This window comes from Oryctolagus cuniculus, chromosome 9, assembly GCF_051225735.1.
Source record: "Oryctolagus cuniculus isolate XC-2025 breed Fujian yellow rabbit chromosome 9, ASM5122573v1, whole genome shotgun sequence".
NCBI classification, from domain to species: domain Eukaryota; kingdom Metazoa; phylum Chordata; class Mammalia; order Lagomorpha; family Leporidae; genus Oryctolagus; species Oryctolagus cuniculus.
In genome coordinates this window covers 138020353-138044392 of record NC_142875.1, presented here as the reverse complement: position 1 = coordinate 138044392, position 24040 = coordinate 138020353, and the positions used below count along the sequence as shown (strand labels likewise).

General features: G+C 48.1%; 1 protein-coding gene across 2 annotated transcripts; it reads right to left on the bottom strand.

The window, feature by feature from the left end:
• Positions 1-621: 621 nt before the first annotated feature.
• Positions 622-22157, bottom strand: LOC100346166 (developmental pluripotency-associated protein 2). 2 transcript variants are annotated; one of them, XR_016213713.1, is made up of 3 exons: positions 21216-22157; positions 20492-20571; positions 622-1182 (listed from the first exon to the last, which is right to left on the bottom strand). XR_016213713.1 is itself a non-coding variant. In XM_089304840.1 (2 exons), the coding sequence occupies exons 1-2, from the start codon at positions 22128-22130 to the stop codon at positions 20563-20565; spliced, it is 924 nt and encodes a 307-aa protein (XP_089160966.1). In that variant the 5' UTR covers positions 22131-22157; the 3' UTR covers positions 20332-20562. The 2 variants fall into 2 exon arrangements, 1 of the variants encoding a protein (XP_089160966.1); XM_089304840.1 differs by lacking the exon at positions 622-1182 and having other exon boundaries at positions 20332-20571.
• Between the last annotated feature and the right edge of the window lie 1883 nt (positions 22158-24040).

Below are 24040 nucleotides of genomic sequence, written 5' to 3'. Positions count from 1 at the left end.
CCTGGGAAAAGCAGCAGAAGATGGCCTGAGTGCTTGGGCTCTGCACCCACATGGGAGACCAGACAGAAAGAAGCTTCTGGCTCCTGGTTCAGTCCTGGCTGTTGCAGCTACTGGGAGTGAATCAGTGGATGAAAGATCTCTCTCTCTCTCTCTCTCTCTCTCTCTCTCTCTCTCTCTTCCCTAGATCTGAAACTCTGCCTCAAATAAATACATCTTAAAAACAAAAGAAGGGGCTGGTGCCATAGCTCACAGCTATTGTGGCCATCTGGGGAGTGAACCAGCAGATGGAAGACATCTATCTCTCTCTCTCTCTCTCTCTCTCTCTCTCTCCCTCTCTCTCATCTATCTATCTATCTATTGCTCTCTACCTCTCTCAGCTCTCTGCTGTGGCCCAAGAGGGCAGTGGAGGATGGCCCAAGTGCTTGGGCTCCTGCACCCACATGGGAGACCAGGAAGAAGTACCTGGCTCCTGGCTGCAGATTGGCGCAGTGCCAGCCGTAGCGACCACTTGGGGAGTGAACCAACAGAAGGAAGACCTTTCTCTCTGTGTCTCTCTCTCACTGTCTACAGCTCTAGTTGTCAAATAAAAAAAAAAAAAGAAAACAATCATGTCAACACCATGCAGGAAAAACAGAGAGCATCCAACTTTAACACACTAAGCCCACCAAGTCCAGTGTAGCCAACTACAAAACCAATCAAACTATTAGGTTGTCATTAGATGACACAGTGCGACATGACAGATTAATACTGGAAGTCATGCAAGGAACATTAAGTTAGTTCAGAGGACACCTTGTGGATATCACACCAGTATTAGAGGTCCTCATGTGGACATGAAGTCAGTATTAGAGGTCATCATCCAGACCTTATACCAGTTTCAGTGACCTCTGTGTGAATATCTTATTGGGAAATATATGTTCTGTGCTCTAGGTGGAATCCACCCCCGCCCCCAGCCCTTTCTGTGTCCAGCACTCTGAAGGCTCATCAGCATTGAAGCCAGAGACTGAAAGCTTTTTACACACCACTGCAGAGTGCAGATCTGAGATTTCATCCTTGCTGGGGACCTGGTGGACTTGTCACACCCTCAACGGCTGCAGTCAGTCAGGAAAGGCGGGTTCGTGCATTCTCTCAGGCTGCTAGGACTCGGTGCAGGGCACTCAGGATGTGTGTTTCCTCCTGGTTTTCCTAGGCAATGAAAGAAATTTAGCCCTGTATTCAACACTAGTCAATGCCACAATTTTGGAAATGCAAACAGAAATGAAGTCCACTATACCATATCTTTTCCATAAATGGTAAAGGAATACTTAATTGAAAACACAAGTTTTGGGGCCAGTGCTGTGACATAGAAGGTTAAGCCTCTTGCCTTAATTACCAGCATCCCATATGGGTGCCAACTTGAAGCCTGGCTACTCCACATATGATCCAGCTCCCTGCTAAGGCACATGGGAAATCAACCAAAGATGGCCCAATTACTTGGACCCCTAAACTATTGTGGGTTACCCAGAACAAGCTCCTGGTTCCTGGCTTTGACTTAGCCCAGCCCCAGCCATTGCAGCCATTTGAGAAGAGAACCAGTGGGTAGAAGATATCTCTCTCTCTCTCTCTCTCTCTCTCTCTCCCTCCCTCCCTCTCTCTCTTTCTCTCTCTCTCCATCTCTCCCCCCCTCTCTTGCCTACTCCTTGTCTCTACCTTTCAAATAAATAAATAAATCTTTTAAAAAAGAAAATGAAATTCACTTGAAAGACTTCACAGGCTAAAGTTTCAAATGCAAAGTATAAAAATCATAGGACAAAAAAGAAATGAAGAAAATCTACATGGTCTTGGAGGATTTTCAAAATTACGTTATTTATTTATTAAGGCAGAGTTAGAGAGAGAGAGAGATTTAAAATCTACTGAATCACTCCCCAAATGGCCATAACAGTCCAAGATAGACCAGGCCAAAGCCAGGGGTCTCCAACTCCATCCAGGTCTCCCACGTGGGTGACAGGAACACGAGCATTTGGGACATCTTCAGCTGCCTTCCTAGGTGCATTATCAGTGAGCTGCATCAGAAGTGCAGCAGCCGGCACTCCAGTAGGCACACATAGATGATGCCTGAGTCACAGGCTGTGGCCTAACCCACTGCACAATATCAGCCCTGAAGTTTGAATAATTTGTAACACACAACATCAAAAGTAAATTCCCAGAGTAAAAAATTAAAATTGTGGACTTTATAAAAGTAAAACTTCTTTGTGATGGATCATGTGTAGAGAAAGACAAGGTACAGTTTAAATTATTTGGGATGTGAGAATACCCAGTGATGGAATGTGACAAAGAACCTATTATAATTGTACGGAAAACTCACTGCAGATTATGAGGACACAGCTAAGTGCACCAACTATGAAGAATGGGCCCTCCCAGGCTAACATCTCCCAGAGCCTTGGTTTTGGACTTTCTGGAGGCTAGAATTGTGGACAAAAAATTATCTGTCATTTATAAGTTACTCAGCTGTTTTGTGACAGTAGGACTAAGACTAAGACAATGGGTTATTATAAAGGTGTGGTGAAGGACACACACGCACAGCTAAAGGCACCTAGGATGAGGCCCACAATAGTCCCAAGGGCAGGGCTTCCATCCCATGGAGCTGGAGCACCACCCACCCTCTTGGCACATGCATGTGTTCACCACCACAGAAGCTCCCTGAAGCACATCTTTTAGGGCTTCTTATGGGGGCTTCATCAGACAGGCAAGACTGATGATTCACTCCCTCTTCAGCTCTTTCATCCCAGAGGATGAGAGAAGGGACTGGAAGTTCTAGGCCTCTAATCACGGCTTGGTCTTTCTTATAACCAGCCCCATCCTGAAGCTATCCAAGAGCATCCAAGAGCTATCCAAGTGTTCTCATAAAAAAAAAAAAAAAAAAAAAAGACTGCCTATCAGCTAGGAGAGATCAAAGGACTTAGAAATAACTGAGAAGACCAAACACATATCAGAAGACAAGAGGCTCCCAGGACTCCTATCACTTTGGACATTGTGAAGGTTTTAGAAGCACTACACCAAAAACTGGGGAAAGAGACCAAACATGAGGATACTTCAAAAAGTTACTGGAAGATGGAATTAAAGGATAATTTATTTTGCTGCAAAAACATTGGAAAGCAAGCATGGTTTTTCATTAGAAGTTTATGGAAAATAAATATTTTGAAAACCATATGTATGGATTGCAAATTTTTATGAAACAGGTTTATTTATTTATTTGAAAGAGTTACAGAGAGAGAGAGAGAGAGAATCTTCCATCTGCTGGCTCATTGCCCTAATGGCCTATGGCTGGATGAGGCCAAATACAGAAGCCAAGAGCTTTCTCCAGGTCTCCCACATGGGTGCAGGGGCCCAAGCACCTGGGTCATCCTCTGTTGCCTTCCAAGCTCACTAGCAGGGAGATGGATCTGAAGTGTAGCAGTCAGATCTCAAACCCATGCCCACATGGGATGCCAGTGTCAAAGGTGGCAGCTCAACCACTACAACACAACTCTGGCCCCTGTATTTCAAATTTTTATTGCACCAAAATAAACTTAGCAGAGCCAGCATTGTGGTGCAGCAGATTAAACAGCCACCTGAGATGGCAGCATCTGATACAGGAGCATGGGTTTAAGTCCTAGCTCCTCCACTTCTGATCCAGCTCCATGATAAGATTCCTGGGAAGACAGCAGAAGATGGCTCAAGTACTTGGGTTCCCACCACCCATGTGAGAGACCCAGATGGAGATCCTGGCTTCTAGCTTCAGCCTAGACCAGACCAGGCAGTTTTGGTTTTATGGGGTTAAATCAACAGATAAGAGGTCTCTGATACTCTGTCTCCCTCTTTCTTTCCCCCTCCCTACCTCAGCCTTCAAATACATAAATCTTTAAAAAACATAAACTTATTTTTTAACTCTACTTTTTTAAAGATTATTTATTTGAGCCGGCGCCGTGGCTCACTAGGCTAATCCTCCGCCTTGCGGCACCGGCACACAGGGTTCTAGTCCCGGTCAGGGCGGCGGATTCTGTCCCGGTTGCCCCTCTTCCAGGCCAGCTCTCTGCTGTGGCCAGGGAGTGCAGTGGAGGATGGCCCAAGTGCTTGGGCCCTGTACCCCACGGGAGACCAGGAGAAGCACCTGGCTCCTGCCATCGGATCAGCGCGGTGCACCGGCTGCAGCGCGCCAGCCACGGTGGCCATTGGAGGGTGAACCAACGGCAAAGGAAGACCTTTCTCTCTGTCTCTGTCTGTCTCTCTCTCTCTCTCTCACGGTCTACTCTGCATGTCAAAAAAAATCTTTTAAAAAAAAGATTATTTATTTGACAGGCAGAATTATAAGACAGAGAGAAGGAAAGAGAGAGAGGTCTTCCATCCACTGTTTCACTCCCCAAATGGCTACAAAGCCAGAGCTGGGCCAATCTGTAGCCAGGAGCCGAGAGCTTTCTGGGTCTGTCATGGGTGCAGCTTTTCCAGACTATTAGCAGGGAGCTGGATCAGAAGTGGAGCAGCCAGGACTTGAACTGGCACCCATATGGGATGCCAGTGCCACAGGCAGAGACATCAACTACTACTCCACAGCGCTGGCCCTTGAACTCTACTTTTTTATGAACTTTTTGAAGTACCCTCACGTTTCTGTGTCTATGTGTGTATGTATACATTGTACACATTTTGTGTTTGCAATCTGGAAGAATAACAATGAATTCAATATTCATAATAGACCAATGAATTAAATAAATGACAGATGGTAGGAGCCAGGCTTCTCAATGCTGAGGGAGAAGTTGCAGATGAGCAAGGGGGGAAGGCTGGAATGGTCCATGTCACACTGAATAGAGTTCATTGATTGCAGACATCAGTATCAACTCTCATTCAGCTTAATATGTAGACAGCTCCACATGGAAATATTTGCAATTAGGTGTGCAAATATAGAATTCACAAGTATTTCCTTGTATTCTTAGTTATGAGAGTCAAGATACAATGAACACAGACAGCTGCTAGATATAAGTTTTTTTTTTTTTAATTTATTTGAGAGGCAGATTCCAACAGAGAGAGTGAGAGACAGTGAGAGAGGCCTTCCATTAGCTGGCTCATTCCCTAAATGTCCACAATAGCCAGAGCTGCAGCAATCTGAAGTTAGGAATTTCTTTGAGTCTCCCAGATGGGTGCAGGGACCTGAGCACTTAGGCTATTGTCTACTGATTTCCCAGCACATTAACAGGGAGTTGGATCAGAAGTGGAGCATCTGGGACTGGAAGTGGTGCCCATTTGAGATGCTGGCACCAAAGGCGGTGGATTAACCTACTATGCCACAGTGCCAGCCCCTAGATGTAAGTTTTTAATATCATCTTCCCATAATAAGAACCAGAGATTTTCAAAGAAATGGCAGATACTAGGACTGGGACGGGAATTATGTGGGCTAAGATAATCTTTACTGTAAGGAAATGAGGCACAGAGAAAATAAAAACATGCAGTTACATCAGAGAAAAGCAATAGCCAATGGAAAGAACTTCCAATAGCCAAAGCAAGAATGAACTGAGCAACAAAAGAATGTAGCACCAGACAATAACCTGATTATCCAGGCACCCATACTGGCATAAATACATGAATGAAGATTTTCTATAATAATAGTTCATGCAGAAAGATGTCAAATAACAGGCACTCAGCCATAAAGGAGGAGAAAACAAGTCCCCACTCCTGAAGTGTGGGCCTGGCATACTGATTCCTCCGAAAGAATACATACGATATGGAAAAGGGGAAAAGTAATTTCAAGGTGAGAAGCCTGAAAACACTCCCTGAGCCAGCTGACCAAAGTTCACATGGACGGGGACCAATCATCTAGAACACATGAAGTAAGAGCTTCCCTTCCCTTCACTTCCCTCCCCTCCCCTCCCCCATCCCCTCCCCTTCTTTCTTTCTTCTCTTTCTTTCTTTCTTTCTTATTTATTTATTTGAAAGGCAGAGAGAAGGAGAGATCCACAAAGACATTTTCCACCACTGATTGACTTCACAAATGGTCATATTTAGCCAGGGGCTGGGCCAGGCTGAAGTCAGGAGCCAGAAACTCCATCCTGACTCCTTCTCTTGTGGCAGGGGCCCAAGTACTTGGGCCATCTTCCATTGCTTTCCCAAGTGCATATGGGATACCAGCATCACAGGCAGTGGCTTAACCCACTGCATTACTATGCTGCCCCCGCCCAATGTAGAACATTCTACAAAATACCAGATAGGTCCTCCTCAATACTGCCAAGACCTCAGAAAGTGTCAGAAGGATGCTTTCTAGAGTGTCCTAGAGAACCCTGACAACTGAATGTGATGTGAGATTTTGGGTGCACCCTTGCACTAAAATAAGGTATAAACAAGGGAAACCAAAGAAATTACAGATTGTGGGGCTGGCACGGTAGCACAGCAGGTAAAGCCACCACCTCCAGTGCTGGAATCCCATATGGGTGCCAATGTGAGTTCTGGCTGCTCCACTTCTGATACAGCTCTCTGCTGTGGCCTAGGAAAGCAGTAGAAGATGCAGGTCCTTGGACCTCTGTACCCATTTGGGAGACGCAGAAGAAGCTCCTGGCTCCTGGCTTCAGATTGGCCCACCTCCAGCCATTGCAGCCATCTGGGTAGTGAACCAGCAGATGGAAGACACCTCTGTCTCTCTCTCTCTCTCCCTCCTTCTGCTTCTTGAATAAATAAATAAATCTTTTTTTAAAAAAAACTAGAGTTTAGTAAATTACAGCATATAAAATTTTTTTCAATGTGATAAATACTGTAAGATGTTAATATGAGAAGAAAGTAGAGGCTATGTAGGAAATCTCTGCATTTTAGAGCAATGTCTGAGTAAATTTAAAACTATTCTAAAACTATTTAAAAACTTTGCTATATTTATAAAATACCTACTTGTTTAATTATTCACAATACTACTAGCAATTGATGCTGTTAAAAAGTCAGTTTTTAAAGATTTATCTTATTTATTTTAAAGGCAGAATGACAGAGAAGGAGGGACAGAGAGAGTAAGACATCTTTCATCTACTGAGTCTCTCCCCCATGTTCAAGGCCTAACGTCCAGAGCATGGGACTCTGTCCTGGTCTCTCATATGGATGCAGGGGCCTAAGTACTTGGGTCAACTTCTACTGCCTACCCAGGTGCATTAGCAGGGAGCTGAGACAGAATTAGAGCTGCAGGATAGTCCAATATGGTATTCCAATATGGGAAGCTGGCATCACAGGCAGCGGCCTAGCCAACTGCATCACAACTTTGCCCCCACTCCCAAAAAAGTCCTGATTTTTAAAATAATTTCTTTAAAGATTTATTTTTATTTAGTTAAAAGACAGAGTTATAGACAGATGCAGAGACAGAGAGAGAGAAAGTCTTTCATCCACTAGCTCACTTTATATGTCCACAACAGCTGAAGCTGAGCTGATACAAAGTCAGGAGCCAGGAACTTCTTCTGGGTCCCCCACAAGGTTGCAGGGGCCCAAGGACTTGAGCCATCCTCTGCTACTTTCCAACACCCATTAGCAGGGAGCCGGATTGGAAGTGGAACAATCAGGACTCAAACCAATGCCTATATGGGATGCTGTAAGGACAAATTTTTTAGGATGAAGAGGCTTGTATCTAGGTTCAGCTCTGGTAAACAAGTAATTTGTCTGCCGGATGACCTTATCCTGCTCCTTGGCAGCCTGGCCAGCTCCCAGGGAGGAGGATAAAGGAATGTTTCTGATAAACAGGTGGGCATGCTTCGTGTCTCGGCTCTCTGGCCAAGATCGGAGACGGGACGCACTGCTTGCCTAAAATCTTGGTAATAAGCCCCCTTTGTCCTTGGGAGCTTTAAGAGGGAGCCAGAGCAAGCCTCTGCTGCTGCTGTTCCATCCCGGGGGAACACGCAGTCATGCTGAACGTTGAACGTGCCCGTGATGATTACTGATGATGTTTGGTTCTCAGTATGGATCCTTTTCCGGTGCTATGTGAAGATTGCCTAGTGGTAAATTCCCGGATTGAGTCCCTACTCTTAGGGACTCCCCCCCCTTCTTTCTCTCTCTCTGCCCTGCTTCTTAAAATTTGCTACTTAAATAAACTACTTGTTTCTTTATACTACAAGGCTTGCAGAGTATTTCTTGCAGATCGAACTAAAAGTAGCTAAGTCTGTGCACAGCAGACAGCTAAGAAATAATTTGCTGTCACAGATGCCAGTGCTGCAAGCCAGGGCTTTAACCTACTACTCCACAGTGCCGGTCCCTAAAAGATCTGATTTTTAGTAATAGCATTTATGACCCCAAATTAAATAATGAAGGCTAATGTATAATTTCAGATAAATGTTTTTTACATGTTATATGTTAAAGGTACAACACATGTGTGAATTTATTTATCATATTTTTTCTTATGCTGCGGTTTGCTCTTGATTTGCTCCCTAAATGTTGGTCATCTTAGAAATAAGCAAAAAAATTCACAATTTAGAGATCCAATTTCAATTCATGGTTGCACATTTTCTTCATTTTTTAATGTTTATTTATTTATTTGAAAGGCAGAGTTGGAGGCTGAGGAAGAGGCAAAGAGAGAGAGAGAGAGACTTCTTCCATCTGCTGGCTCACTCCCCAGATGGCCACAATGGCCAGCACTAGGCCAGGCAAAAGCCATGAGCCAAAGACTTCCTCCAGGTCTCCCACAGTTGTATCAGGGGCCCAAAGACATGGATCATCCTCTCCTGCTTTCCCAGGCACATCAGCAGGAAGCTGATTGAAAGTGGAGCAGCCAGGACACAAACTGGCATCCATGGGATGCCAGTGTCACAGGCAGTGGCTTTACCCACTATGCCAGCCCATGAACATTTTCAAAAATGTAACCTCATAAAAAGAAAGGTAACAATGACAAATTGATTCATTGTAACTAGATCACTTATTCCAATATTTTGTTTCTATTCATACCTCCTATAAGTAATAGGCCCTTGATAAAAAATATTCAAACAGGAATGTGAATAGAATTTGTGGCCACAACGACTCAATGTTTCATTATGCTGCTTTCTAAAACAGAAGATTTTTAAATAACATTCAAAATCATTTTCTTCAATGATACCTTGCAGAAGGTGGTCAAACTAGGGGCAGGCGCTATGGCACAGTAGGTGAATCCTCTGCCTGTGGTGCCTGTAGCCCATATGGGCCCCGGTTCTAGTCCCAGCTACTCCTCTTCTGATCCAGCACTCTGCTATGGCCTGGGAAAGCAGTAGAAGATGGTCCAAGTCCTTGGGCCCCTGCACCCACACGGGAGACCTGGAAGAAGATCCTGGCTCCTGGCTTTGGATTGGTTCAGCTCTGGCCATTGAAGACATTTGGGGAGTAAACCAGCAGATGAAAGACTCTCTGTATCTCCCTCTCACTGTCTGTAACTCTACTGCTCAAATAAATAAATAAAATCTTTTTAAAAAGTGATTAAAATAGAGAAACAGAGAGGGCAGCACATACTATATGATTTTAGATGTTATTATGTCTTATGGGATTGATGTTTAGAGATCATAAAGATTTTTTGGGGCCGGCGCCGCGGCTCACTAGGCTAATCCTCCGCCTAGCGGCGCCGGCACACCGGGTTCTAGTCCCGGTCGGGGCGCCGGATTCTGTCCCGGTTGCCCCTCTTCCAGGCCGGCCCTCTGCTGTGGCCAAGGAGTGCAGTGGAGGATGGCCCAGGTGCTTGGGCCCTGCACCCCATGGGAGACCAGGAAAAGCACCTGGCTCCTGGCTCCTGCCACCGAATCAGCGCGGTGCGCCGGCCGCAGCGCGCTGGCCGCGGCGGCCATTGGAGGGTGAACCAACGGCAAAGGAAGACCTTTCTCTCTGTCTCTCTCTCTCTCACTGTCCACTCTGCCTGTCCAAAAAAAAAAAAAAAAGATTTTTTGGAAGCCCAAGCTGAACCTGTAATTACATGGTCACAATCGTTAATCATGATACTAGTGTTAAAAAAAAAGATCTACAGGGAAGGCATTTGACTGAGTGGTTAAGATGCCCACATTCCGTATCAGAGTACTTGGGTTCAATACCCAGCTCTGGCTCCTTACTCCAGCTTCCTCCTAATGTGCACCCTGGGAGGTAACAGTGATGGCTCAACTTACTGGGTTTCTGCAATGTAAATGGAAGACCTGGATTGAGTTCCCGCCTCCTGGCTTTGGCCCATCCCATTTCCAGTTGCTGCAGGCATCTGAGGAATGAACCAGCAGATGGGAAACTTCTCTCTCTCTCTCAAATAAATGATTTCTTCAAAATCATCTGTGCTTTATTTTGTGTAATAAAATAGAAAATTAATAATTAATGCTCATAGAATACATTAGACTTGAAATGCAAATAAATCAAACTATTTTTCCTACACTAGATTAAAAACTACACTAGATTATATAGCCCATCATGAGCTGATGTGCCATATCATAAAGTGCATTCACATTAACTACACTGTCATAACAACAGAAGCAAGTTTTATTGACTCTGGTGAAAATTAAGAAAAATGGATATAACATCTTAGAAAATTATTAATAAATTAGAAACATGTGATACTGACATAAAACACTCCTGGCCAGACACATAATAATGGACAACTACAGCAGGTAGAAGCCATGATGTCCCTTTCTCAAAATGATTGTGTGCACTTTGTTCAGCTCACAATCTCCTTATGCCAAACTTCCGGTTATATTAATTCAAATATAATAACCTTTTAAAACATGGTTAAAGTATATGTACTCAAAATGGTTTTAGGCAACAGCAATATTAATTGTTGGCATTAAAAATATTATCATCCTGTATCTCGCTTTTAAAACTGATTCACAGGGGCTGGTGCTGTGGTGCAGCAGGGAAAGCCGCCATCTGTAGAGGTGGCATCCCATATGGGCACCAGTTTGAGTCCCAGCTGCTCTACTTCTGATGCAGCTCTCTGCTATGGCCTGGGAAACAAGGCCCAACCACCCAGGTCGGAGACCAAGAGAAGCTACTGGCTCCTTGTCGCTCCCCCTCTTCGTGGAGGAACGACACAGGACCCTGCGCTGTTCTTTTGTCTGCTCGGCCCTTCCCGGGTTTGCTGCTGGTTCTTCCCGGGTTGGCTACCGTCCCTTCCACCTCCGTGGAAGGGCGGTTCCCCCTAGCCACTTTCCCCACTTCCGCGGGGGAGCGGCACACCGCCGGCCGGCTCTCTTGGGGGCTGCTCAGGTGTTCCTTCAGATAGATGTTCCTGGTGCATGTTGTCTCTCTCCTCCTTTATAGTCCTCTTCCACCAATCCCAACTCTGCTACCCACACGCCGAGTACGCTGCTCTCCTCCAATCAGGAGCAGGATCAGCTCCTGCAGGTTATTGGTCGAACTGGAGGCAGCTGCGTAGAAGCTGTTTACTCCCCTCCCAGCGCCATATTGTGGGAGAGCAGATGCATAGAATAAGTCTTAATTCCAGTAACTTAGTCTAGTCTGAGTTGCTCCCCACAGCTCCTGGCTTCAGATCAGCCCAGCTCCAGTCATTGCTACTATTTGGGGAGTGAACCAGAGGATGGAAGACTCCCACCCCCACCTCCAAAAAAAAATACACAGAGTTGCTCAACATCACTAGCTCTTAGGAAAATGTAACCACAGCAAGGGGATACACCTTCAGCCTGGCCATTAAGATGCCACATGGGACACCCATAACCCCTAACAGGGCATCTGGCTTCGAGTCTCACCTCTGCGCCAAATTCCACCTTCGTACTAACACACATCTTGGGATTGAACATCACTAATGGAAATGTAAGATGGTACAGTCACTGGGGAAGATATTTTGGGAGTTGTATAAAAAGCTAAACAGAATTACCACAATTTCACTCTGAAAGATACACAAAAGAACTGAAAACTAGCAAAAACTTGTAAACAAATGTTCATATCAGCACAACTCTCAATAACAGAAAGATGGAAAGAACACAAATGGCCCTCAACAGATGCATGGACAAATGAGTTATGGTGGATCTGTTCCAAAAATAAAATACACATGATGGAAAAATCAGGACTGAGGTGCTGACACATGACATAAGGTGCAGGAGCCAAAGGAGACAAGGTGGCCACGAGATTCATGCATGCATGGCTCTATTCACACGGAACACCCAGAAACCCAGAGACAGAAAGCAGAAAGGGGTGAGGGGGTGAGAGGGAGGGGAGAATGGGGAGCAACTGCTTTCATCATCTCCTCCGGGATGATGAAAATGCTTTGAGGGGCTGGCGCCATGGCTCACTTGGTTGGTCCTCAGCTTGCAGCGCTGGCATCCCATGTGGGCGCCAGGTTCTGGTCCCGGTTGCTCCTCTTCCAGTCCAGCTCTCTGCTGTGGCCTGGGAGGGCAGTGGAGGATGGCCCAAGTGCTTGGGCCCCTGCACCCGCATGGGAGACCAGGAGGGGGTGCCTGGCTCCTGGCTTCGGATAGGCATAGTGCTGGCCATGGGGGCCATTTGGGGAATGGGACAACAGAGGGACGACCTTTCTCTCTCTCTCTCTCACACTGTCTATAACTCTGTCAAATAAATAAAAAAATAGAAAATAGAAAAATAGAAAATGCTTTGGAACTAAGCAAGTGGCTGTGAAACATTCTACGTGTATTAAAATATCACTGAGATAAAACAATTTTATATTATATGACTTGTTTCTTAAAACAAACAAAAAACCTGTAGTCCCCAGGTTCACTCATCAGGGTGAGTCCTTCCCCCCACGGTGCTCTCTTAGTCTGGAATTCATTCCCATCCAAATCCAGTCCTGCCCAGGGCTGTCCAGCTTGCTCTGGAAACCTGTGCTCCATCCACACCGCCCACTCAGCTCCCAAGCCCAGTGACCAGTTCTTTTTTTTTTTTTATTCACTTACTTATTTGAAAGACAGGGGCCCCAGGACTTGGGCCATCCCATACTGCTTTCCCAGGCACATCAGCAGGGAGCTGGATTGGAAGTGGAGCAGCTGGGACTCAAACGAGCACTCTTATGAGATGCTGGTGTCACAGGTGGCAGCTTAACCCACTGAGCCACAACACCAGCACCCAGTGGCCATTTCATATTTAGGATCAAAGTCAGGGCCAGTGCTGTGGCATAGTGGGTAAGCGACCACCTGTATTGCAGACAACCCATATGGGCACTGGTTCAAATGCTGGCTGTTCCACTTCTGATCCAGCTCTCGGCTATGGCCTAGGAAAGCAGCAGCAGATGGTCCAAGTGCTTGGGACCTTGCACCCACGTGGGAGACCTGAAAGAAGCTTCAGGATCCTGGCTTCGAATCAGCCCAGCTCCAGTCATTGCAGCCATTTAAGGAATGAACCAGTGGATTTCTCTCTCTCTCTCTCTCTCTCTCTCTCTCTCTCTCTCTCTCTCTCTCTGCCTCTCTGTAACCCAGCCTTTCAAATAAATAAATAAATCTTTAAAAAAAGAGAAAAGATCAAGGTCAGCATCTCTCTGAGGCCCTCAAAGATGTCCAGTGACCAATGAGGCCTCCTTGCAGTTCACAGGGTCTTTCACCCTAGCCCTGCTGTAACCCAGACACTGGCACAGGGTTTCCAAGGGTTGTCCCATCTAGGTGAGGAAATCAGCACTTCTGAGCACTGCCATACACAGGTGTCTTGCTCAAGTGGACTCACAGCTGCTCTGCCAGGTGTGGCTTAGCCACATGTACAGACAGGAAGGTGATGGTGCACATTCAGGTTCTAGCCCAGAGCCATATACCCAGGTGCTCAGGGGAAATGAACGTATGTTCAGGCCTCACAGGAGAGGTGTCCTGGCTGTGGGGTCATTTGTCTGATCATGGAGGTGGCCTGGGTCCCATGTGAAGCTGCACAGACATTTACAGATACACCAGCCTGGGGCTGCCCAGAGGCCAGCTCCGGGAAGTGGATTCGTCTAAGCCATCTGCTTAGTTCCAAAGCTGGTACTTTTACACTTGGTTAGAGCTGAGGATGCCTGCACCTCACTTCTGCCCACAGTCCTCTCACTCTCTGGGGCCTCCCACATCCCCACTGTCCAGGATCCTGCTCCACTGAGACTCACCACAAAACCTCAGGGGCTTTGCAGACATGCAGAGCAGGTGGGAAGCCAACCCTGAGCCAGATGAGGCTCTGGCCTCTGGGGGCCAGGGGCTGAAGGAATCCCCCCTCCCAGGCCTCAGGGAATGTGAGAGCACCCAGGAGGCTCATCACCTGAAAAGAGAGCAGCCTCCACTTTTCCCACCTTCAGAACTTCAGAACAGTCTCATCCCAGCCCTTACCAGCAGATGACCCAAGTGCCACCTCCAAGGTCAAGAGCCAGGTTCTCATGAGCTCTGCCTGGGGCAGCCAGGAAGGACCAAAGTGCTTGGGGCCATCAAGGAGGTAGTCATGGGCACAGGCAGGGGTGCTGTTGTGTTGAATGGTGTCCCCACAATTCATAGTCTTAAGTCCTCACCCCCAGTACCTGTGAGGGTGACCTCATTCTCAGATGGAAATAGGGTCTTTGCAGATGACCGTGCTAAGATGAGGTCATCAGGGTCAGCCTTAACCCACTGCTATTGTGTCCTTATAATAAGAGGGAACCAGGAAGATACCTTGTGAAGCTGTGTCAGCCATCACAGCCATGAAACAAGCTGGTGACCAGGACAGTGCTTGCCCGGCGCCTTCAGAAGGAGCCCAGCACTGCCAAAAGCTGCCCTCCACACTTCCCTGCTGCACAGCTGTGAGATGACAGCTCTGTGGTTTGAGCCACCCAGTTTGTGGTACTCGGCAACGGTAGCCCTAGGAAAATACCAGGTGCATGCTCCTCCATCCGCCACTCTTTCCCAGACCACTCCCTGTAATGGCCACCTCCTAGGCCACTGCTGCAGCCAGGTGGGGAAATCCAGCTCTGACTGCCTGGGAGCACTGGCCTCAGCTCAGCCTTGTGAGGGGCCAACTTTCCTGGGGCTGGTCACTGAGCCTCCGTCCTGCTGTCCCCAGACACCAATATGGCTTACTTAGCTGCCAGCCTGGTCTGTGGGCCCCTGTCCAGGTCTGGAACAGAGCACAGGAGAAGGAAAGGGCTCGGGAATATTCAGCTGGGAGCAGGGGCCTCCTGCTCAGCCGGCCCAGCCTCCCTCCCCCTGCAGGAAGCTCTCCTGACAGCCACACCCAGAGGCCAATCAGGGCTGTGCTGGAACCTTCTGTCTTCCCTATGGGACTTGAGTCCTTTCAAGTCCCTCACTGCTCCCCCAGCTAGGGCCTGATGCTCACAGGATCCAGAGGCTGAGTACAAACAGTGGCCAGTGCCAAGGACAGAGAAAACCCTACCAGCACATGCAGACCTAGTCATCCCCACCCCAAACCCTACAGTCAGCACAGACACCTGTCAAAGGACTGGGCTAAGGACAACAGCCCTGACACTTCTGAGAGGCTACAGAAGGCCCCACCCCCTGAAAGGAGGCTGGTTACTCAGTGGCACCACGAGCCTCCACCAGATGCTGCCAGTACCCCACCCCTCCTCACTGCACTGCTCCTGGAAAAGCCAGTCCACAGATGCTCCCAGTACCCCACCCCTACTCACTGCACTGCTCCTGGGAAAGCTAGTCCACAGACGCTCCTGGTACCCCACCCCTCCTCACTGCACTGCTCCCACCCCTCCTCACTGCACTGCTCCTGGGAAAGCCAGTCCACAGACACTCCCGGTACCCCACCCCTCCTCACTGCACTGCTCCTGGGAAAGCCAGTCCACAGCAGGCCAGCCCTGAAGGTCTGACTAAGCCCTGGCAAGTGCCACAGCTCTGTAGAGAAGACCAGGTTCCTGCAGCTGTGTGACACAGGCCAGAGGCCACTCACAGTCTTGCCCTGCTCAGTCTTGGCTTGGCTGCCCTGCACCATGGACCAACCCTCAGTTTTAAGCTCCACGATGCCTTTGTCTTGAAGCCTAGGCTTCCCATTAAGAGAGAAAAGGATTTTCTGGAAACACAGTGGAAGGAGACATCCCTTCCCACACAGGGTGCAGGGAATCCTGGGGAAGAGCAGGGTCAGTGTGGCCCAGATCCTGGGGAAATGTCCAGGCCACTTCCTTTCCTTTGTCCTCAGCGAGGAACCTAAGGGGAAGCAGAGAGTGCCCAATGGAGCCTTTGTCTCAGCCCAAGAGGGGAACAGTGCTTGGTGTACAAGGTCTGATGTCTCCCACTGCGTTGCTTATGACTGCATGTGGCCTGTGGGAGTCCAACAGGCCCTGCACAGGGGGAAATGTAGAGTCTACTTATGGGCCTTGATGCCATAGAACTACCTGGGGGGGGACCAGAAGGGACCAGGGGCTATGCAGTGGCCAGGACAGCAGGAGCCCAGGGGCCAGCCAGAGCCCCAAGGGCAGCACAAGCCCAGAGGCCCTTCTCACAGATGCATTTGGAGGAGGACAGGGAGGAGGTAAGAAGGGACAAGGGGCCAGTGCTATGGCCTAACAGGTAAAGCTGCCACCTGCAGTGCCGACATCCCATATGGGTACAGGTTCAAATCCCATCTGCTCCACTTCCAATCCAGGTCCCTGCAATGGCCTGGGAAAGCAGCAGAAGATGGCCCAAGTGTTTGGGCCCCTGCACCCATGAGGGAGACCCAAAAGAAGCTCCTGGCTCTTGGCTTTGGATTGGCGCAACTCCAGCCATTGTAGCCATTTGGAGAGTGAACCAGTGGATAAAAGACCTCTCTGTCTCTCTCCCTCTGCCTCTAACTCTGCCTTTCAAATAAATAAATAAACCTTTAAGAAAAAAAAGGGAGGGAGGGGGAAGAGGAGGAGGGACAAGACCATCCCCAGTGTTTGCACCTTGCAGCAAGCACGTCCCTGTAGGGAAAAGCAGAACAGAGATGAGTCGTGAAAATAATGGGACAGGGCCGGCGCCGAGGCTCACTAGGCTAATCTTCCGCCTGCGGCACCGGCACACCGGGTTCTAGTCCCGGTCGGGGCGCCGGGTTCTTTCCAGGTTGCTCCTCTTCCAGTCCAGCTCTCTGCTGTGGCCTGGAAGTGCAGTGGAGGATGGCCCAAGTCCTTGGGCCCTGTACCTGTGTGGGAGACCAGGAGAAGCACCTGGCTCCTGGCTTCAGATCGGCGTGGTGCACCGGTCACAGTGCACTGGCTGCAGTGGCCATTGTGGGGTAAACCAATGGAAAAGGGAGACCTTTCTCTCTGTCTCTCTCTCTCACTGTCCACTCTGCCTGTCAAAAAATAATAATAATAATAATAACAATGGGACTAAGGACAGAAGAACAAGATAGAAATCAGCAAGGGAAAATGAAGCTAATTTTCTCTGTCCAGTTGAGACAGTGTGTAAAATCTAAAGCCACTATTAATATAAATATGTGTACATATATAAAGGCTCAAAGCTCTGGAAAAGGCTCCCATGCTTGCCTCTGACCCCCCTCAAGGGTGCACCCCAGGCAGGCCAGACCTCTGAGCCACACCTGTACCCCACACCTGCAGTGGGGCCCAACATACCCTGAAGTTCCCACTCTGCACATTGTAGAGGGGCTAGAAGAACACAGCTGGGATGGGCACATCCTGATGAAAGCTTCTCTTTACCCTGAGGCCAGAAGGAGGCAGAACCAATGGGGACCCAAGTAGGGGCTGCTCCCAAGGGGAATGCTCCCAGGGTTCTCTTTGGCTCCCAGGCCTGGCCCCAGCAAGCACCCCTTCTCCCACACCCTCTCCCTATCTGTCCACTGCCTCTTGTGCTCTGTTACACTCAACCCTGGCCAGTCTTCTCCAGGACCCACTCAGGACAGGGGCCCTGTGCCCCTGGTAACTTGACACACACTCATGAGACTTGACGGCTTACCCAAGGAGGACTCTTGTCTCATTCTGAGGCATATATTAGGGCTGAAAACAGGGTTCTGTGCACACTAGAACCCAAAACTGCATTTTCATAGAATGTGTGAAAAAATGAGCAAGCAGGCCAGTTCCCCAGAGACAGGATACTGAGTCACACTTCAGCTGGGCAGGGCCAATCCAATGCCATCTTTGGGATTTGCCACAGAACCACTTCCCCTCTCTTCCCCAGTGATGTGGGAACCCCTCACCACTGACCCAGGGTAGAGACTTGAAAACCCCACCTAATCCAGGATCAGCCAGTGAGAGGTGGGGAGGAGTGACCCTTGATGCCCGACTTACCACACATACACACACATGCACACACACACACGAGCACACATACACACACTACCTACCAACCTGGGTGACAGCTTGAACAGAAGGTAGATGAGGCCACTCAGCAGGTTAAAGATGGACACAGCAACAAGGGTGCTGTCCAGCTGCCCCCAGGGTGGGATCAGGGAACCTGTGGGCAGAAGGGCTCAGGGCTGTGAGCAGCCTCCTTGCAAGAATATTGTCTCCAAACCCCCACAGCAAGAGTCTCTGTTACTGCATTAGGCCACAGTGGGAAGTTTGTAGCTTGCCTGCCAGGATACCTGGGGTGAGTCCCACCCGGGCCTCCCTCTCCTCATCTGCCATTCAGCCGGGGGTAAGCGCTGCTGTGGGCAAGGATCAGTCCAGCCCCCACCCAGGTGACTAAGGTCATGTCTGGCCTCCAGGCAGCCCTGGAGCACACATCCTCTAAACAAAAGCCACAAAGCAAAGGCTCTCAGGAAACCCAGGGCATCGGCTTCTTCTGTGCATATCTCTGACAGCCAGGTGAAGGGGTTAGCTGGGCAGGACTGTCCCAGGGAGGGGGTATGGCAGGGTGCAGGGTACACGGGTGGGATGAGCAGAGAGGGGGCCTGAACCAGCCCCTGGAGGACAGCACCCACCCCATCTCTGGGGAAGGTGGAAGCACACGGGGGCTGGCTCCACTCACTCACTGGCCTTCATGCTCCTCCTCCACATCATCCTCCAGCGTGGCCATCTGCACCTGCAGCCTGGGCTCGTAGGCAGAGCCAGGGTCCAACTCCATGGCTCCAAGGGTGATCCTTGTTAGTCAACTGGCGCAGGCGCAGTCTCCTATCTGTGGCGCGATCTACATTCTGTGCCCCGGTACCCGCTGCCATTATTGACATCCTATGCCCTGGTACCAGCCGCCATTACTGAAAGCCAGGTAGCCACATGGCCCAAATTACCTATGCCTAGCTCCACCCCCAACCTAATGGGATTGGCTAATTCCTACCTCACTGCCCACCCCCTGGAAAAACTATATTAGACCCCCATCCCAGACACGCCGTCTCTCTCTTTTTCCTTCGCCGCCCCTTCACTCCAGTCTGTAGGGTGTTCCCCAATAAACCCTTTCCCTTACTCTGGTGTCTGGTGTGCTTTGCGATGGCTAACCTTAAGATATAACAATCCTGGTCACCCCAACAACGTGGTCCCTGTGCTGGGCCCACTGTGGGTTGGAGGCACTTAGGTCCTGAGGGTGATGCTAGGCCCATTAGTCCTTGAGACCAAACACACAGGCACACATAGGCATACTCACATGCATTCATCCACACCTTCACAGACACACTGCGTTCACACACACACAGCCACACTCACTACACTCACACACTCACACATATAAGCACAAGACACACTCACATACCCATAGAAGCATTCTGTGTGCACACAAATACAAACACACACATGTACAACCACACTCATAAATGCAGGCACACTCACACTTGTCTCACATACTTGTAAGGAGCAGAAATTAAACAGCCTCACCATAATATTAACAATAAGCAATAGCTAAACTGACTGCAGGAAATCTGCATGGACTGGATAAGAACCACCCATGGCCCACACACACCTTCTTCAGGACCTTGCTGGCCCTATGCTGACCAACAAAAGTGTATACAAACTGCACACTGAAGAGGCCCAGGGAGACTCTGAGCAGACTCTCCTGAGAGCAGCAGAACAAAAGCTCCAGGTTAACCCACTGCACTCAGAACAAGAGAGTTCTCTCAGCCAGCCCTGTGCCTGCCCGATGCTGAGGCTCTGAGCTGACCCAATGCCAAGGCCTGCTTGCCTGATGCCAGCTCTGAGCTCACCTGATGTTGAAGCCCTGCTCACCTGAAGCCGAGACTCTACTCGCCCTTGGGGACTTTTATTCTTTGGCTCACGGGCACCACCCATGCGGATGCTGTGAGAATCCGCCTTTCGTGGCTAAGACACTTTGTGAGGAGTATCAGAGGTACTTTGGGAAACTTGGGTGGTCAGTTTGCCAGTGTGTTGTGTAAATTAGAGTGTCTGACTTCCCCACTCCATAATAAAATCCTTATTGGAACCAACACAGCCTTAGTGCCATTACTATGCTCACAACAAGTAATACTATATTTATGTATAAATTTATCATTGAGCCAAGACTCACACTCCCCAAATTACAAAACATTAGTGATGGAAATGAAATAAATACAAAATAAACATAAGGACATGTCATGCTAATGTATTAGAAGACTTAAATCTTTCAAGACTGCAATACTACCCAAAGCAATCTATAGTCAATGTGATTCATGTCACAATCACACAGACCTTGAGCCATGCATATTAGAATACCTATCTTAACATTCTAATGGAATTTCGAAGAAACACGAATGGTTATTTTGAATTCCATTTTTCTACCTGAAACCTTTCCTCTGCAGAGTTCTCAGGAAGCCTTCTTCTCACCAATGCACAGCATAGGTTTGGCATCTCTATGGGGCCTGTCCCAAAGAGGAAAATGGTTTGAGTTATCCATTAGCATGTCAAATAACACTTAACTTGGAGCCATTTCTTTTAAATGGACTTCTACAAATATTTAAATAGAGCCTTTTCTTTTAACTTCTACAAGAATTTTTTTTTCTAATGCAAAAGTATGGACTTTAATCAACGTGCCCAAATTGACTCATAAATTGTAACAAATGTATCACACGAATGCAAGATGTTGAGAAAATCATGGGTGGTGGGGTTGGGGAGTGGGGCAAATATCTGGGAACTCTGTAGTTTCCCCTGAAACTGTTCAAATATAGCAAGCATTCTAAAACAAAACAAAATCACATTCTACATAACAAAATACTTAGTAAGTCTGTACTTGAGGTATGAGGAGACACTGAAGATGGTCAGAATTATTCAGATGCAAGCCAATCTGTTGTGGACTCCACCATATGGCCTTCCTGGTAGAGAGGGGGAGGTGGGACTTTCATAAACTTAGGTACCACTTTTTAGTGAAAAAGTGGCTTTTTTGTTAAATAGCAGGAAGGCAAAGAATTCTCCTTGTATCTGCTTCTTCTCAATTACTCTCAGATAAAAACAACACGAACACAGTTTAAGGTGGCATATTTTGGGGTGGCATATTCTGTTTTCTTACAGTGTGGTGTTTTTTCTCCCCCACTGACATTAATCTTCTCATCATCTTCTTATTCCTCTTAGTACATTCAGGGCATAACATGTTGTCTTCTAGTCCTGGGGATGGAAAAGTACAGGCTGGTAACAGGAAGAGAGAAATCATCCTCTTGGGAGTATCAGGTATCCAGGTGTGGCCTGCACGGAATTGCAGGCGAACCCAGCCCGGTACATCTGCAGGGAGAAGTCTGCCGTGAACTACACACCACCTGACACCAGAGGCTTCCTGCAAAAAGGCTTCAACTGAAGTAGGAATGGAAGACGAATTCACAGCCTTGGGCTGACTGACTCTTGCAGCAATTCTTGCCCAAGATGCCAACATGGCTTCCTGAGCTGAAGTTATCACTTCAACTATATTAGTTTCTTCCTCTCCATTGCTCCTAGTACAACTGTCCTGCAGCCTTGCTCTATTAGTACTTTTTCTTGGACATGACTGCATTTTGGCTTCTCGTGGTGTGTCAGGAACATCCTGTATTTGTTCAGGATATGCATGTCTCTGGAGCCTCAGATACACTTCTATTTTCTGGCCATCTGTACTCAAATTAAGTTGTTGGCACCAGTTCCGCAAAGTGTTCCGAGACACCTTAGTAATTGGGGGCAAAATGGTTGGCAGGGGAAAAACTGCTTTTTTGCACTTAGGTTTTGGGGAAGCTTTGAATTGTTCATTTGCTTGTGGAAAATCAACTTTATTGCTTTGCCAAGGCTTCTTAGATTTGATATCTGCAGGTTTGATATCTGCGGTTGAAGAAACACTTGGTTCCACTAGATGTTCTTTTTTAGGTTCCTCTACAACTGGAACCAATGTTAAAATCACATTGTCCTCATCTAATGCCTCCTTAAAGTAATTCATCTCGCTGCTGCTATAATGTGAGTCTGACATTTTCAGATCGGCCAGGAGAATGTCACTTCTACAAGAATTTAAAATCCAACCTTAGAGGATAAAAAACAGCCCACCTGCTGAGTACCTGCATAGCCTGGGACCTCACCAGGAAGCAAAACAAAGGGGCAGTCCCCTGGCTGTGCCCTCTCAGATACTTCCTCCATTTGCTTCAGCTGAGAAAAACTCTCTGCTCACTCCTTGAGGGGGCCCAAAGCCAGTTTCCCTCTGGTACTTCTGGACATATATATCACTCCTCTGTTCAAATGAACCACTTATTTTATATAAAGCTTTTTTATGTACTTATTTGAAAGTCAGGCTAAGAGAGGGGAAGAGAGTGAGATCTTTCATCTGGAGTAGAGGCCTTTGGCTTTTAATTAAAATTATTTCTTACTGACAGGATTAAAGTTGTGGTAGAAGCCTTCCTAAGAAGAAGCAAAGGGGAGGAATCTGTCCTGGAAATGAAATGTGGTTGTGATCTGCCTGCCTATGAATGTGTCAACTGCACATGCTATCTGAGGCGTCTAGTGGGGCTGGGGGTTCAGTGGGCCCCTCAGACAAAGGTTGGATGTTCTTCACAAGCAGGCTGCCAGCTGTGGCTGGAAAGCTTGTTTCCAGACCAACTGACATCTCCCCCACTAATAGCAGCTTCTTGGGCTGCATGTGCCACCTTGTGGCTCTAACTCACATCTTCAGGGTGGCTACAATCTTTCACTCAGCACTGACAGAGGAAGGGGCTGAACCCTGGGGAGAGTCAGACTGGCTCCAGGAGATCCCTGCTATTTTGTGGGATCCTTGTGGTTTTAAATCATACTTTTTTAAAAAAGATTAATTTATTTATTTGAAAGTCAGAGTTATACAGAGATAAGAAGAGGCAGAAGGCGGGGAGCATAGAGGTCTTCCATCCGCTGGTTCATTCCCCAAATGGCCGCAACGGCTGGAGCTGAGCTGATCCGAAGCCAGAAGCCAAGAGCTTCTTCCAGGTCTCCCATGTGGGTGCAGGAGCCCAAGGACTTGGACCATCTACTGTTTTCCCAGACCATAGTAGAGAGCTGGATCGGAAATGGAACAGCTGGGTCTCGAACTAGCGTCCCTATGGGATGCCGGCACTGCAGGCGGCAGCTTTATCTGCTATGACACAGAGTTGGCCCCTTCTCCAGGAGACCCCAAACACTATCTCCAGCCGGCGCCGCGGCTCAATAGGCTAATCCTCTGCCTTGCGGCGCTGGCACACCGGGTTCTAGTCCCAGTCGGGGCGCCGGATTCTGTCCCGGTTGCCCCTCTTCCAGGCCAGCTCTCTGCTGTGGCCAGGGAGTGCAGTGGAGGATGGCCCAAGTGCTTGGGCCCTGCACCCCATGGGAGACCAGGATAAGTACCTGGCTCCTGCCATCGGATCAGCACGGTGCGCCGGCCGCAGCGTGCCGGCCGTGGCGGCCATTGGAGGGTGAACCAATGGCAAAGGAAGACCTTTCTCTCTGTCTCTCTCTCTCACTGTCCACTCTGCCTGTCAAAAAAAAAAAAAAAAACCACTATCTCCATGGGCCCCTAGCCAATCAACATACAGCCTGTGAAACTCCCGCCCAATGGGCACCCCCACAGAATGACCCAAGGAAAAAATACAGTAATGCCTTAAAAACTCAGGACACTTCCTCAAAGCCAGTGCCCCACTCGGGCACTCTGCCTGGTCTCCTCTCAGACCAGACACTTTTTTCTGTGGCTTGTCAATCAAATAAAAGATTCTTTTCTGTCAAATAAAAGTTTCTGCCTCTTTGCAAATTGTTTCCTAAGTTTTTATTTCTATACTAAGCTGAGGAAAAGAACCTGCTCCAGCAACCACCCTATCTGCTGATGTATAACCATTTCAGGTTCTGCAGCTCAGTACATGTGTGCAAAAAAAAAAAAAAAAAAAATCA

Bases quoted from the DNA above. Each gene is read 5' to 3' on its own strand.
- LOC100346166 (XM_089304840.1), bottom strand. From the start codon at position 22,130: ATGTCAGACTCACATTATAGCAGCAGCGAGATGAATTACTTTAAGGAG.